Source organism: Hemicordylus capensis, chromosome 4, assembly GCF_027244095.1.
Source record: "Hemicordylus capensis ecotype Gifberg chromosome 4, rHemCap1.1.pri, whole genome shotgun sequence".
Taxonomy (NCBI): Eukaryota; Metazoa; Chordata; class Lepidosauria; order Squamata; family Cordylidae; genus Hemicordylus; species Hemicordylus capensis.
In genome coordinates this window covers 302,357,897-302,374,211 of record NC_069660.1, presented here as the reverse complement: position 1 = coordinate 302,374,211, position 16,315 = coordinate 302,357,897, and the positions used below count along the sequence as shown (strand labels likewise).

Genomic DNA, 16,315 nt, shown 5'->3' with positions numbered 1-16,315 from the left:
GAGTCAGTACCCCTTAATACAGACAAATTATCTATTATAAAGAAGTCTGGTATAAGAGATTTTAGATGCCCCCAAACTCCTTGCAGTCAGGAATAAATGGGGACCCCAAAATCCTTACATTAACCTAGACTGTGGATTCTTTTGATGGTCCTGGCTTTCAAGACTCCCAACTCAAGAAGACACAAGGAGAATGAAGGAATAATATTTAATCAAAAGCTTTTATTTCTCACCAAAATCCAGATAAATCTCAGCAATATCAAAACTCCTCTCCCTTTTCTCTGTAGCAATTAAACAGTTTAAGTTGACAATTTCAAAGATTGTTAAAAACAAAACCCCTCCTTGTGGTTACTCAATTCCCCTGGGCTCACCAAAAGGACCTGGTGTTTCCTCTTTCTGCTAGATGCCGGGCATTGTCAAACTGATCGATCGACTCCCTTCTCTTCCTCTTTTCTCCTCCTATCTCCTCCTTAATACCTATCCCCAGATTGGGGTTTATGTACCCTTACCTAGCCACCTACGCGTTAACAATGATTGGATAGAGAAGCGGTCTTGACCATCAGTGACCCTCAGTTAAACCTGTTCCCCTTGACATTTAATATTATTGGCAAGGAAAATATGCGAAAGTAGAATATGGGTGAAAACATGGGCGAGCGACCCCTCCAAGTGGAACACTGAGTTTGACACACTCTCGTTTTTAGACAGTGGAAATGAGGAAGTTTGCCTGAGCTGACAGGCCGACTCTCTATAATTTTAGAGAAAGCTTAGGTGGGGGCTATCTTTGACAGAATGGAAGATTACTGGGATTGAGAGTTTGTGTGGTCAAGGATATCTAATTTCGATGTAATGTGGGAGACTTCCACCCATTCAAGGTGGGAGTGTGTTTTAGACCGTGAAAGGATGTCTAATTTTGAACATAGTGCAAGGGATTTTGGGAAATCACCTATATGACAGCATTCGACCATGAGTTCGTTCCTGGGCCAAGTCCTGAACTGCACTCAAACCATTGGACTCATGTCAAGCATTCACCTAACAGAATATGGCTAACTTATCTAATTCTTATCTAATACAAAAATGACCCCTATTAGATCTTACGCTGGGTCCAGCAGGGAGCTTTCTCTAGTTGTGTTAAAAAAATGTTTTAGAGAAAAGAAACTGAACTTGATCAAAAAAACAACTTACTATAGAAGCTACAGTGTTAGGCTTCCTCCCTCCCCATCTTCATTTTATCACCTGATGAATAATATTCCAGCTTGAAACATCTTAGGATGTAGTACTTACTATTAAAATAATTTGAATTTGCTGCCATTGGATTACTAACAACAACTAGTTTAACCCGCACAGAGCATCTGCGCACTAGTACTTGATTGCTCCCCTCAACTCTCACCTCCTGCCAGAGGGCCCCCCCCCACACACACACCAGAGATCTCTCCACCCTCACCTGAGCCACACTCCTGCTCCTCCTCCTCCATCCCTTTACTCCATTCCCCTCACCCCTCTTGGTCGTGGCTGGAGCGTTGCTGGTACCTATTGGCCAAGCTGCAGCCCCCTATCCACAGATACCTCCCCACCCTCAACAGAGCCCCACTCCTGATCCTCCCCACAAGAGCAGCAGCAGTTGACCATGCCCTACCTCGCTGCTGCCACCGTCATGGCCGCTCGTTTCCCTCAGACCACTGAAACCTCGGGCCCGTCCCTTGCCTGCCTGCCTCCCTCCATCAATGGCCTCGGTAGCCCCAAACAGCAGCAGTGGGTGACTGGGCCCTTCCTTGCTGCCAATATGCGGCGACATGGTCACTCATTCCCCTCAGGCCACTGACAGGCTCGGGCCCATCCCTCACCCGTCCTCCTTTCTCTCTTCCCCTCTCTTCTTTCTCTCTCTCTTTCTCTCTCCTCCACCCACTCTTCCCCTCTGTCTTCCTTCCTCTCTCAACTCTCTCTATCCCTTTTTGAGTTAACTAACCCCTGCCCACTATCATTCACATATATATATATATATATATATATATATATATATATATATATATATATACATACATATACATATACATATACATATACATATACATATACATATATATATTTTTTTTTGAGAATGAACATCTTCTGACCAGTAACAGTTGCATTCCAACGGACCTTAACCATCACAGGCTCCTATTCCCTATCTGCCTATAGAATCCCCACTGCCCAATCACCATGGTGCTTCTGCTCTCACAGGCTCCTCCTCCCTAACTGCATATGGAATCTCCACTGCCCAATCACCACAGCTAATCTGCTTGCAAACTCTTGCAAGAGCTGCCATGCACAGGATTAGCCATGGTTATCACTTAGAGCAGGGTTTCTTAACCTTGGGCCCCCAGATGTTGTTGGACTACAACTCTCATAATCCCCAAGCAAAAGCCATTGCAGCTGAGGATTCTGGGAGTTGTAGTCCAAAAACTTCTGGTGGCCCAAGGCTAAGAAACCCAGGCTTAGAGAATTATATAGATAATAAATTACTAAACTGTGTTTCAACAAAAAGTTTTCAAAGTGGTTTACATGGGGGGGGGGAGTAAAAAGAAGATGGTTCTCTGTCCCCCAAAAGCTTACAAGCTAAAAAGAAACCCAAAGGAGACACCACTTTGAAAAGGTGCCTTTAGAAGGGGATTAAATAAATTCACTGGAGAGGTCTGTTATGGCTATTAAGATAACTATATGTAGAGCCCCCATGTTCACAGCCAGTACATCTGAATACCAATTGCAGGGAAGGGACATTGCCTTCATGTCCTGCTAATGGGCTTTCCACAGTCATCTGGTTAACCTCAGACTCAGGATGCTGGGCTTGATAGTTCTTTGATCTGATATAGCAGGTTCTTAATTTTAAAACCCACATGCTGAGCTTCCTGCCATCTTTTAAGTGGCAAACACCTTTCAAAAAGTAGCTGAAATGTCCACTCTGTTCCTTCTGCAGAATATGAAAAAATGCATGGCATGTTAGGAATCCTCCAGGGCTCTTGGTCACTCTGCCAGTGTTTCTCCGCCACATCTTAAAATGTTCAAATTTTTGAGACAAACCTTTTGAGATTTTGAAATTGGTATGGAAATCAGGTGAAGGACAAATAAATTGTGGTGGTCTCACTTCACCCAACATTTTTGTGCTAGAAATTCTTGGCAGTGAAAAGCTGAAGATTGTAAGAATGATACAGATTTCATGCCTTAACTCTTGTCTTGGTGTTTAGGGTCATGGTATGCATGGTATGGGGGAGACCATCCATATGCCATTTCCATTTGATGAAACTGAACAGCAAGGAGGTAAGTTAGGGTGGAGGGTGGAAGGATGGGTTACTTGAGTTAACTTAGAATATAGCTGGTGTGGTAGGTAGGGATGTGCCTGAACTGGTTCAGCATCTCAAGATGGAAGCGCCGAACCGATTCAGCCTGGCACACCCGAGCCAGTCCAGTGTGGCGGGGATCAGTTCCTTTTTTAAAAGGAGAAGTGCAGTTCCTTACCTGCTGCCCCAACGCTCAGCCGGGACAGGTGCTGGCATGCAAAAGACAGCACGCAGCTGCTTCCTTATTCCCAGCAGCCTGCATGCCAACGCTGCACGCAGGCTGCTGGGAACAGGGAAGCAGCCACATGCAGTCTTTTTTGCATGCCAGCACCTGTCCCAGTAGGCGGTGGAGCAGCAGGTAAGGACCTATGTTCCTCCTTTTAAAAGGAACCAATTCCTGCCCGCAGCTGCTGAGCTGGTTTGTGCACATCCTTAGTGGTAGCAAGCATAAATTGCCCCCCTTGCTAAGCAGGGACTACCGTGGTTTTGCATTGGATGGTTGACTACGTGTGGCAAAAAGCTTTGGTCACTGAGCCAATCTGACTAGAATATGTTTCATATAGTTCTCTGGATTATGCATTATTTGGTAAAGATATTTAGTGTGTTTGGCCTATTGGTTAGGGAAGTGCACGAACCAGTTCGATGCTCCTTTTCTGGAGTGCCAAAGCAGTTCGAAAGTCTGGCATTCGAGCCAATTTGGAGGGAGGGTGTGTGTGTGTGTCCTTTAAGGCCAGCGCTCTCCCCAAAAGCATTGGCACAAGGTTGCAGCATACCTCCCTGTAGCCCCGGTCAGCGTCGTACCAGAAATGGCTGACAGACATGCCGCACGCATGCCGACCATTTCTGGTACAACACTGACCGGGACTGCAGGGAGCTACACTGCAGCCCCATGCCAGTGCTTTTGGGGAGAGCGCCAGGGTGGGGGGCGGGGGGGCAGGTAAGGGCATCCTTCCTGCCTCTTAAATGATCCGCCTCCTAGGAGTGCATGAACCAGTTCATGCACATCCCTACTATTGGTGCACTCTCTTTATAAATTCAGGAGAAGGAAGGCTTAGGAAGCTGCCTTCTACTGAGTCAGACCATTGGTTCATCTAGCTCAGTGTTGTCTACACAGACTGGCAGTGGCTTCTCCAAGGTTGCAGGCAGGAGTCTCTCTCAGCCCTATCTTGCCAGGGAGGGAACTTGGAACCTTCTACATAAAAGCATGCAAATGCTCTTCCTAGAGTGGCACCATCCCATAAAGGGAGTATCTTACAGTGTTCAAATGTGGTCTTCCATTCAAATGCACACCACAGCAGACCCTGCTTAGCAAAGGGGACAATTCATACTTTCTACCACAAGACCAGCTCTCCTCCCACAGGAGAGATATAAAAGTGAGGCCTACTCCAGATCCATGTGAATATCGGGACTCACAGAGAAGTAACAGAATATCCTTTGTTCACAGAGAAATAACTGTAAAAGTAAGGGTACCTTCATCATGTTCAGAGTGACTTTTCCTCATCAGTGAGTAAAACATGTGGCATTTAGGGGCAAGGCTTCCAGTTCAGCAGGTGTGTGTTCCATATACCCTCTGAACCAGGTGTTTAGAGATACAAACACATAGTTTTGTATCTCTTTATGAAAACTTAATCACTACCCACAACCGTTCTTGAAGTCTCACTTTTCCACCATCACCACTCTTCCATTGTTCTGCATCTTCTTCCTGAGGAAATAGAAAAATTTGGAGTAAGGACTTAACTGAAGTTCCTTTGCCACTGTGATAGTGAGATCACAGTGTTTAAAAAAAAACAGATTGCCCTGATTGCTGAATGTATGAATAGGGTGATAGGATAGTGTGAATAGGTGAATAGGCCTACTATCTACTGTCTGTCTTTGCTATTGTGATTTGATGGGCATCCTTTGCAGTTAACGTTCTGTTTTATTATAGATTTTTCTCGGGTCAACATGGGTGTTCATAAAGCATTGCGGGTATTAAGGGAAAAGATGGATTTGCAGCACTTCTGTGGCTATGTAACCATGTTGAATCCATATAGTCACTTTGCGAACAGAAAGCTGAGTGATGCTTCTGATGGAAAAGGTTGGTCAACAAAACTTCTTGACTTGGATTTGGTGGCTGGTGGCATTTGAACTTTTGTGTGCATCTTTAGGCATTCAAAAACTAGGCACCTTGTACCCAGGAAAGAGGAACATGCTGGCTAGCCTCATCCTGCTGGCATTCCAAATTACAGGGAGAAAAGCCCTATTCAGACATTATTTTGTATGAATGTACAGATATCGGTACACTCGTACATATCTTTGTGTGAATGACTATACAGATGGACCTTGGTATCCGCGGGGGTTCCATTCTCCGCAATTACTGCAGATCGTGAAACCACGAATACAGAGTCATTAGGGCAGTGGGATCGTGGGGGTTAAGTTCCTGGGAGCCTGAAAATCGTGGAGGAAGCAGGCTAAAAACACAAAATAAAGTGCATTACCATGCTCCATGGGCCTCTAGCAGCCCAGTAATGCCCCCCAGAAGTCCAAATTTTTACCATTATTCCATGATTTTTCACAGTGGGAAAGTTTTTTCCCCCCTTTACTAAATGAGCCACAAAATGGCTCCTGTGCTCAAAATGGCAGCCGGAAATTACCTCCAAGGTACAAATCTAACCCTACCCCCCCCCCGCCCTTTTCACATATGCCAAGGTCAGGTGTCAATTCCCCAACTGCAGATACATGAAACTGTGGATGCTGGATCCATGAGTAATGAGGTTTGCCTGTATCTGTGTTCATTTACAAAAGTGAACCTGGGTACAGGTCCTTCACATGCATAGTACAGATTTTCTACCACTTTAACTGTGTTAACATAATGTGTATATAACTGTACTTGTGCACACTGTATGCTCATACAACATGATGTGTGAATAAGGGCTAAAGTCTCCTTGGGTTCAGTGTTGCCTCTGCATAAAAACCTTGGACATGGGCAGGCATGATTAACAGGCGTGTTTCTGTTCCCCCGAACCTAGTTACAACGCATCCTGTTTTTGAATGACTGAAGAGAGCTCCTGTGTGCAGTGAGAAGAAACGCACTGTGCTGAGCATCTATCTGCTAGGAAACCACAATTGAGAGCCCCATACATGTACCCTGTTTCCCCGAAAATAAGACATACCCCGAAAGTAAGACCTAGCAGTAATTTCTGATATACTACTAATTGCCCTAGTGCATTTTTGGGGGCTAAAATTAATATAAGACACTGTCTTATTTTCGGGGAAACACGGTAGAGTCTTCTCATTGCCTTTTGTGAGAGAGAAACATCCTGTGCTTGCCTAGACTTTTCATATTATGTAATCCGAGCCCCACCCCACCCCTTATAGAAGCAATTGGGGATGCGGTTCAGTGGATGCAGTCAGAACTGCTGGATCATAGTGGGTATGACTCACCAGAATAGCCTAAATATCCATTTCTTTTCCTTGTAGGTGAACCTGAGCTGGCACTGAGCTCAGATGTCAATGGGAGCACAGAATCATTTGAAATGGTAATTGAAGAGCCGCCCATTGATTCTGCGGCTAAGCAGAGTCCTGAAGGTAATTAAAAATAGGACCTATTTTGTCACTGGGAAGAAAGGTGTTCTCTTACGTGCCAAAGACCGCATGTCTCTCTAGACTGCTGTGTGGCAGTTAAATAGACCACAGTACAGTATCTGTATGTATTTGTTTATTTCGGCCCAAGGCCAGCATAAATACAAGAAAAAGAAAGGAAACAACAACAACAAGAATAAAATGGATAAAATACATAAAACATTAATACCTTCAAATACCATATACATAACTAATTTCATTCAAATAAAAGCGGTTAATCTGAAGTGCATAGCCCGGCATCTCATGCCTCTCTCACTCTAAACCGAATCTTGCTTGCTATGAAAAAACATTTTGCTACCCTCCTGTAAGCATACTCTGACTTAGCAGTAAGCAGAAAAAGGACCTTGTCCCCCTCAGAAGGGCAATTAGAGTTATAGTGAGTTAGTAGTGGGGAGAGAAGCTTTCCCCTTAATTCAGTATAAAATCTGCACTTCAGCATCAAATGTTCCGTGGTCACCACTTCACTGTTCTGGCAGGGGCATCACAGTACAGTATCCCTTATCTGGACATCCGGGATGCTGCAAAATCCAGACACCACGCCGTTAACAAAAACAAAAAACGCCTCAGCTCACTCGCTTGCAGTTTCCCAATTTTGCTGCTTTTAAACACGCAGTCAAAAAACTTACTTATTTCAGAAGGCTGTTAGTGACAGGGTTTTTTCCTGTAATTCTCTCTAGTTGTGGCTCTGTTTTTATTGTGAAGCTTTTTAATGTTTTTGATGTTCTCGCTTTGGCGCTAGAGGGAAAAGGGAAAGCCGCCCCACCCCACCCCTCAACTCCCTGCTCGCTTTGGTGCCTGCTCTGCTGGTGGCGGTTTTGGCTGTCTGGATCCCATGCCCAAGATATCTCATTATGCAAATATTCCAAAATCTGGAAAAATCCAGAACACTTCTTGTTCCAAGCAGTCTGGATAAAGGATATTCAACCTATATGCTGTGTGCTGCACAGAACAAAACAATAATTATCTTTTGGTCTTACAAACTACATTTGATGGGCAGAAGCTCTGAATTTAAATACATTAAATGTTGTGTGGATCTTTGGGAAAGATTGCAGAAGGACAGAATGCTGCACCAAAAGGAGCAGAAGATATAAACCAGTGCATATAAGGGATGCATAATTGCCAAGCTAATTCCTGACATGTTCCCTATGTGCTAACTCTTCACTGGGAAAAAGCACAACTAAAGTTTAAAAGCAACCTTGTCTGAGTCATTCTCTTTCAATTTACTCCAAAGTTGGTCCATTTTGATAATTTAGTGTGTGCACGTGTATGTATGTACATAGTGGATATGGACGGATATGGCAGTCTTGAAAATAAGTCCATAAAAGCTACTAACCCACAAAAAAGACAAGCCAGCCTATGTTAACATGTAGTTGACAGCTTGAATTAGTTAAATAAACAAAGCTGTTCTGCTTTATAAAGTGTAATAAACTTTATTGTTGCACTTCTGTGGTCTTTTTGTCTGTGCCTTGTTTACCTTTAAGAAAACTGCATTCTCTTTTGGGTTGCACAGAAAAGCTGCCACCTTACAAGCTAAGCTGAAGTGGACCGCAGTTTGAAACAACATAGAGCCAGCGTGGTGTAGTGGTTAGAGTGCTGGACTAGGACCGGGGAGACCCGAGTTCAAATCCCCATTCAGTCATGAAACTAGCTGGGTGACTCTGGGCCAGTCACTTCTCTCTCAGCCTAACCTACTTCACAGGGTTGTTGTGAAAGAGAAACTCAAGTATGTAGTATACCGTTCTGGGCTCCTTGGAGGAAGAGCGGGATATAAATGTAAATGTAAATAATAATAATATACTTTAATTAGTGACTTCCTGGGAAGAACTGGCATCTTGAAATGCATCGAGAATTAGCTTGATAATTAATGTATTACCTGTTCTCATGGTTATTCCTCTCTGCATGCAGATAGGTGGTGGGACAAACCTTGGAAACTGGCCTTATACACAGGGAAGCCAGTGAGCCATGTAGGCCAGTAATATCTGCAGAGCTTTGCTACCTAAGATGCTTTAGTTGGAAAAACTATGGAATTAGCCTGGGGCTGCAACACGTGCTTTACTGCTTAAGATAATGCCCTGCTCACTAGTAACGTATGTATCCTTCAGCTAGCTACCACCCTAACACAGTACCATTCACATAATACTAGCTTCAGTTCTCAAAAAGCAAAATTTACTCCATCGTTCAGTCATAGGCTTGGAAGTGGCATTGTGTCCAACCACCTGCTTATAAGGCAGGGGCCAACATGATGCAGACTGCAGGGTACTACAGTATGACAATGAAGTTGAACTAGTAAGGTGTGTTGCTGAGTAGACAGTTCCAGATTGCTCATGTCAAACTTGAGCCTACCTGCTTGAATATTAAGATAATGGGGAAAGTAGGTATTTTGCCTCCTTTGTTAAGCTCCTTAGCCCCTGGAGAGCAGGAGTATACCACAATGTTAATTGGAAGTTTTTCTAATCAACCCCACTATGTTGCAAGGAAGTAACAGCAGGAGAGAGGGCATGCCCTCAGCTCTTGCCTGTGGGTTTCCCAGGGGTATCTATTGGGCCACTGTGCGAAACAAGATGCTGGACTAAATGGGCCTTGGGCCTGATCCAGCAGGGCTGTTCATGTCTCTTCTCTGTATCTTTTAACAGTTCCCACAACAGAACTGGAATGGGTTCCCCTGGAATTGTGCTTTGGAATTCCACTCTTTAGCTCTGAATTAAACAGGAAAATCTGCCGAAAAATTGCAAGCCATGGACTATGTAGCAGAGAGAGGTGAGATTTTGCTTGACACTCTGCCTGGGGTCATTGGTAGATACAAAACTGAAGACACTGAGTTATGTGCATAGCATGCATATTAATCTCATATGCATTATGACATGTGGTGTTCTTCTTTTCACAGCCTTCAAAAACTGTTACATTCCAGTAGAAAACTCTCTCTACAAGTCCTTAGCTTTATCCATTCATTCCAGGTAAACATATACTAAGAATCACACGGGCATTATTTGGGTTTACCATATGCAGCTGCCTTACATTGAACCCAACCAACCATTGGTCAGTCTTGCTCTGCATTGCCTGCCTTGCGGGGTAGCAGCTCTCCAAGGTTTCAGGTGGGCCTTTTCCAACCCTACCTGGAGATGCTTGCATTAAACCTGGGACTTCTTGCATACAAGGTACATGCTCTACCACTGAGTTATGGCCCTCCCCAAAGTTGACATAGTTTACATCCCAAAGAGTTAATGTTTCATAGAACAAAGACCTGGTGAAACAAACCAAGATTTGGTGAATGTCAATCAGTTTTTGTTGAATGAACCTTAGTTGCAATAAACTCTGGTTCCACATGATGTCTGGACCTGCCTTGTGAGTTGGTTGCTGGTCGAAAGATCTCCAAAGCCAACCCATAATCATGTTCCCTTTTTTCTTCCTCTTATAGGAAAGCATTTCAACCATGGAGTTACTTTCAGAGACCAGTTTTTCTTCTTCAAGTTTACTTTCACATCCCGCTTGTGCCGACGCAGGTGTCCCCTTCCCTGCAAAGAATTTAATGTTCAAGGACGGTGTCTTATCGGAATGGCATGGACGGTCTCCTTCCTCGGTCCTTATTGCCACCATGCCACCAGAGCACCTTAAATAGCTTGTGGGTTCGCTGGGTGTGGTGTTCACATCTTGCCTTTTTATTCCTGGTAACCAACTGCATTCAACTTACAGTGCCAATCTCTGAGAAGTGTACTGCTGTTGCTGCAGTGTGACTTCTGCAATGATAGTGTTACTAAAGTGTGTAGTGTTGCACTTAACTTGGGGAGATGCATCCTGTCTCGCCTGTCTGTCCATTACTGCATGTCCTGTTGCAACAGAAAGCTTTCTAGCTTATCAGCCTGTCTCTTTTTAATCTCAAGACAATCGGTCTTTCTTTTATAAATGAAAGCATCCTTCATAGGCTTTCTGATAGTTGAATTTCTATGCGGTCACAACAGAGATAATAGCAATTTTGTATGTTAGTGATGCAGACCTTGCTTAATTTTTTGTATTAACACACAACAGTTAAACTTTTTTTTGGCATTAGAAAGGCACAAAAGGTATTCAAATAGTGTAGCAAAAATGTCTCTGCGACTGGTGATGCTATCTGAGGGTGGGGTAATGCTAAGGAGCTGTTGCTGACATTCTTAGAGATTAGCTACCCACTAAGAAGGAAGGTTGGGAGATACTGGCATCCGTGTATTGATGCTAGTTTGTAAATGGTTTTAATCTGATACTTAAGAGCGCCTACAGATGCCTCATGGGAAAACTTTTAGAAATTGGATTAATACAGGTGGCCCTCTTTATTCCCGGGGGTTCCGTTTTTGCCTGTAGCTGTGAGTATGGAAACCACGAATAAAGAAACCTTACCCCATGGGAATCTAGGGGTTAGGTTCCTAACCAGGAAATAAAGCCCCAAAAGTGGGAAGCGGGGAGAAATAAGAATAGAAATGCACAGTACCCTGCTCTCCAGGGCTCCAGAAATGTCCTTGCAGCCCCTGCAAATCGGCCAAATATTTGGTGAATATTGGCCAATGAAATGTTGCTTTTTAAAGAGAGAGCCTCAAATTGGCTCCAAAATGGCAGCCGGAAGTGACACCAGAAGTCACTATTTCGGCCAACTGCTAAAAGATGGATTTTAGCCTATTTTTGTACTGCAAATAAAGAAACTGAGTTTCTTTTAAGACCCGTCCACAGATACGTGAAACCACAGGTGCCGGGACCGTGGACAATGAATGCTACCTGTATTTTAATCCTTGGTAGAACAGAGCTGTTTGGACATATGCCAGGGATAACTGATGCTGTCTGTACATAGGTCTTTGTTGATAGACTGTGCTTCTTCCACTTGTTTTACTGACACATTTGCAATACACCTAAGAACCTGAGGACCTTTTGCTGCTACTGCCTTTTTGTCCAAAGTTAACTGAGAGCCTTCTCTCACAGCCACTTTAGTATGGAGTAGCCATACAGAGATCCTGCATGTCACAGCTTCTAGCTCACGGCCAGCCAGTTGTGTGAATCTACCACCACATGAAGAACGTAGCTATTGGCTTGCCACTGCAGACAACTACAGTGGTGTCCCAAAAGCTGAACCTCGCACATGGTGGCAGAGTCGCATGGACTTTCAAGCACACTTTATGTGGCTAGTGGGGAAAGTGGTTGTGTGAATCGGCTCTGAGCTGTAGAATGTAGAATAATTGGTTTGCTGTGGGAAAGCCTGGATGCACTACACTAAGTATTCAGTCTGCACAACCTGCGTTCCATGCTTTGGACACTGTACAGAAACAGTGTTTGGATTCTTCTAGCCTGTGATGGATGCCGTTGTTTAAGAAAGTGGATGTCCGCAAGGAGAACTTGGTCAGATTTGTGTTGAATCTCTAACTTACATGTAGGAATAAATGTAAACTGAATAAGGTATCAGAACTGTAAGGAGGCCTGGTAGTCATTAAACAGTCCACTGGGAAGTTCTCCTAAATAAGCTCCACGAAAATAGGTGGGAGTTTTACAAGAACATGGATAGTGCTCTTGTGCAACTCCTTCATTTAGTAGGAATTTTACAGAACTACCCAGTGGATTAAGACCGTAGTGGTTTGAGGGTGTTTGGTTGCTTTCATCATGAAAAAGTGTTAATGCAGTTGACTGATAATGCCTAATCCTTTCTAGATTTTATCAGAGTTCCCTCCCTAGAAGGGCAGGAGAAATGCAGTGTTGTATAACAGTTAGCTTTGTATAGTTTATACACACTCTGTACTGTAGTTCTGCTAGTTTTGGGGTCTTCTCGACAGGTGTGAGATGTAACCACTCAGTTGTAAAACCTTAAGCATTAGAACATTTGGTGTTGAATCATTGTGAGCTAAAATGTTTTATATCAGGGTTTGGGGCAGGGGGGAAAGGTGATTTGTTTTGTCTTACTGGAGTAGTTTTTTAATGCAAATTAGCTGCCTTTAATGGTAGGAATGTTTAGGGGACCAAGAACCCAGAGAGAATCTAAGTGATATTCACAGTAGGATGCAGTAACAGCAGGTTCCTCCTGTTTAAAAAAACAAACCAGGGTAAGAACAATGGCTTCTGTTGTGCATATTTGAAAATGAAAGAAAATGTATAAAATTTATATTGAATTCTAGTGGCTAGAAATTGATTCTCTCCCCCTTCCCTGTTTCCGTTCTATTCATATGCACCAAATATGGAAACAAGTTCCCTTTCATCAGAAAAGCAAGGATGAGGACTTGCTTGAGCATCGGTTCTTATAGCCATTTCTTTCCTTCTGTTTCTTTTATTTCTCACAGTATCACAGAGCCCCACCTAATGAAGTGATCTATAATGTGAACATCATTACATGTTAATAGAAAGGTATGTGTCTGTCATCTCATTGGAGATACAGTAGCAGTTGCTTCACTGCCTTGTAACAAAGGAAAGGGAGAGGCTTGAGGATTGTACCTTAAACTAGTTGTAGCTTAAAACAAATTACTTCAAAGTAGCCTAGGGTTGCCAACTGGTCCTCCTCCTGTGCCTCTGACAGCCACTTTATGCAGAAATCGGCCAGTCAAAGCTTCTCACGGCATGGGGACAGATGCTTTATTACCTGCTAAGATCTGCATATTAACCTGCTGCTAAAGGCCACAAGGCCATATGGAGAGGTCCCCTGATCCATGTGTCAGGCTGTCACAAGAATAGGGGTCCATACAAGATCTGGGAGTCCTAAGTCCTTTCTCTTGAATCTAATCTGCTTGCAGAAGCAATTTCTGTATTGTTGTTACAGTACTTTCTCCCTACGGGTTTTATACAAGCAGGATAGAAACCAATGATCTGAGACTTCACACATGACCCATCCTGATGGTATTCACTAGTCAGGACCATACTGTGCATGATGTGGGAGATATAATCATGGATTTCCCACTGGTTTTGCTTTTACTTTTAAAGCAGCCACAGGAGGCTCCAAACCAGATTGGAGCAGCAGTACAGGGAAGGAGGTATGCCATTTTTCTGATCTAAATCCAGAGAATGATTTTCAACCCTGCCCTGAATGGCTCTGATTTTCTCCAGCAGGCCAAGAGCAATTTTTGAGAGATACTTCAGGCTAAAAAGTAGTAGAATGGGGAAGATTAAACTCACACATGTCCCTGTTCTGATCAGATGCGGAGCCTTTTGCAGATGTTTTAAAATAAAAACCAAAGAGATGACCACAGACCACATAATGTGTAGTTTGGCCTTCAGTAATGGGAATTTTCAGTGAAGCAGGACTAGAAGACCTTACCGAAAATCATGCATACCATAAATAACACTCATGTAGCCCAGATGTGGTGGTGGTGGTCTGTTTTGAATGTCTATCCTATGACATTTGAAAATCCCCAGAATTGCAGGGCTTTGCTGCTCCAGCAATAGGCAGGAATTCTCAAAAGTTTCAGCTGGAGTCATCCTTGTTTGTTTTTCATCATCCTCCCCCCTGACACACCATCTTACCCTCCCTTTTTACTGATCTTGGGATGCTGCTGTCTATGCGCCACACAGACCCAGATGGCAACACTCCAAGGCAGTGTCTCTGCTGCCAACTCAATCAAAGCTCACTGAAGAGTCCTTAAGTGGAGGGATGCTTAAATGGTCAAAAATTGTATTACATTGGTGGAGGGAGGGAACAAGAGAGGCAAAAGACCATTCCAAGTCTCATCTAGCTCCATTCCTTTAAAAAATCCTCCCCATAACAGATACAAAACACTCACTTAGCCCAGGGTTTCTCAAACGGGTCCCCAGATGATGTTGGACTACAATTCCCACTATCCCCAACCACAGTGGACTGCAGCCCCTCATCAGCCACAGTGGCCTTTGGCTGGAGAGGTGGGGAGCTGCCGTCAACATATCTGGGGGCCCAGCATGAGAATCTCTGGCGTAGTAGACCTTCCAACCCCAATCCTTTCTGCCATATTTCAGGTGTGACATAAATATACTGTGAATAAAGTTGCAACTTGTTTTCAACCAAAACATTTTTCTTGATCTGTCAAGCTTAGCCTTTTCTTCTTCTTCTTCTTTTTCTTCTTTTTTTGGTCACTTGTCTCAGATCAGGTTTGTGTTGTATTAGGCCTTAACATTTTGCAGTTGTCTATATTTTTCATAATTAAAATGTACTTTTGTTTCTTAAACTGGGGAATAAATGAGATATCCAGAAACAATGTTTTTAACTGGACTCTCCTTGAGAGACTTGTGAGTTTTTCAGGACTGTGTTGCTGGGATTTCCCTTTCGTATATGTACATCACTGTCTTCTCCTTGCCAGCTTCATAACAGTCTAATTATCCCCAGTAGTGCTCTTATTTTCCTCTGTGTTTCTAACACCACTTGTATCTTTGGAAGGTTTAAAGCGTGGGAGTCCCAACAACCGTAAAGCAACCCAGTTGCTTTGTTCTCTGTTCTAATGTTGCTGATGGTATACAGTGGAATGTACAAAATCTGGTATTTGATTAAATTATTGGCACATGTAACATAAATGTTTACAAATAAAACTGTTGCTGGTCAGAACTTTTTGCAGAATGGCCCTTTTATTCTAGAAGTGTCAAAGCTGGGGTGGGGGGGGTAGGTCACAAAGATGCATTGCTTACTCATTGCTGGATTATGAGAGCTAAATGTATGTACTGGCTGTATGAAAAAGCATGGTGCTTGAAGTGACACTGAGTGATTGGCAGGTTCTGTTTGTGAGGTTGGATCAGTGCTGGTTTATACACAAAGGCACTTGCTGGTCATTTGATGTTACATTGGTCAAGTGTTGAACATGGCTACTTTGAAAGGTGGTATAAAACAATGTAAATAAATGCATACTATGCATGTGTGAATCAAGCCAATAAACACAACATCAAGAACTTGCCCTGCCTATGAATTCCCTGGAAGCATCCAGTTTGGGTGCTCTCTGGAAATAATGTGGGATTGGGGCTGGTGCAGAGAGAGAGCTTAACCACCCTGGCAGCTACTTACTAGGCCTACTGGGAGGAAGCCAAATTCACAAACCTGTTCCATTCCCCCAGCCCTTTATTTTTGACCTTGATAACCCTGACGATGGCATTTGGATTTTCTGCATTGCCAAACTGTCATGAGTCTTCTCTGTGAAACTGACAGCTCCTTCACAGAATGGCATGGTGCTTCCCAGAAGTGGAAAGAATGTGGCACCTTTTCAGACATGTTGCATGTGCATACAGGTGTCTGTACACATGTACATGTGTTTGTGTACATGTACTCACTTTAAAGAACTTGGGTGAAGGGAAGGCTATAGATAGGACATATTATTATTATTGTACGTGTGTTGATCATGGATCTGTGACTTCTATGTGGATACAGATCTACATGTGCACATGCAATGCACATAATGTGTGATTAGGGCTAGTTTCTCAGCTAATTCTCCCTCCTG

The 16,315-nt window shown here is 43.4% G+C and overlaps 1 protein-coding gene across 4 annotated transcripts in view; it reads left to right on the top strand.

Moving 5' to 3' along the window:
* The window catches only part of FAM91A1 (family with sequence similarity 91 member A1), a 47,354-nt gene extending 31,919 nt beyond the window's left edge, over positions 1-15,435 (top strand). For all 4 annotated transcript variants that reach the window (XM_053246939.1, XM_053246938.1, XM_053246941.1 and 1 more), the window contains exons 19-24: positions 3,216-3,288; positions 5,236-5,385; positions 6,768-6,875; positions 9,563-9,686; positions 9,814-9,883; positions 10,345-15,435. In XM_053246939.1, coding sequence (XP_053102914.1) covers positions 3,216-3,288; positions 5,236-5,385; positions 6,768-6,875; positions 9,563-9,686; positions 9,814-9,883; positions 10,345-10,545 — 726 coding nt within the window. In that variant the 3' untranslated portion in view covers positions 10,546-15,435. The remainder of the gene's footprint in view (positions 1-3,215; positions 3,289-5,235; positions 5,386-6,767; positions 6,876-9,562; positions 9,687-9,813; positions 9,884-10,344) is intronic.
* The last annotated feature ends 880 nt before the right edge of the window (positions 15,436-16,315 follow it).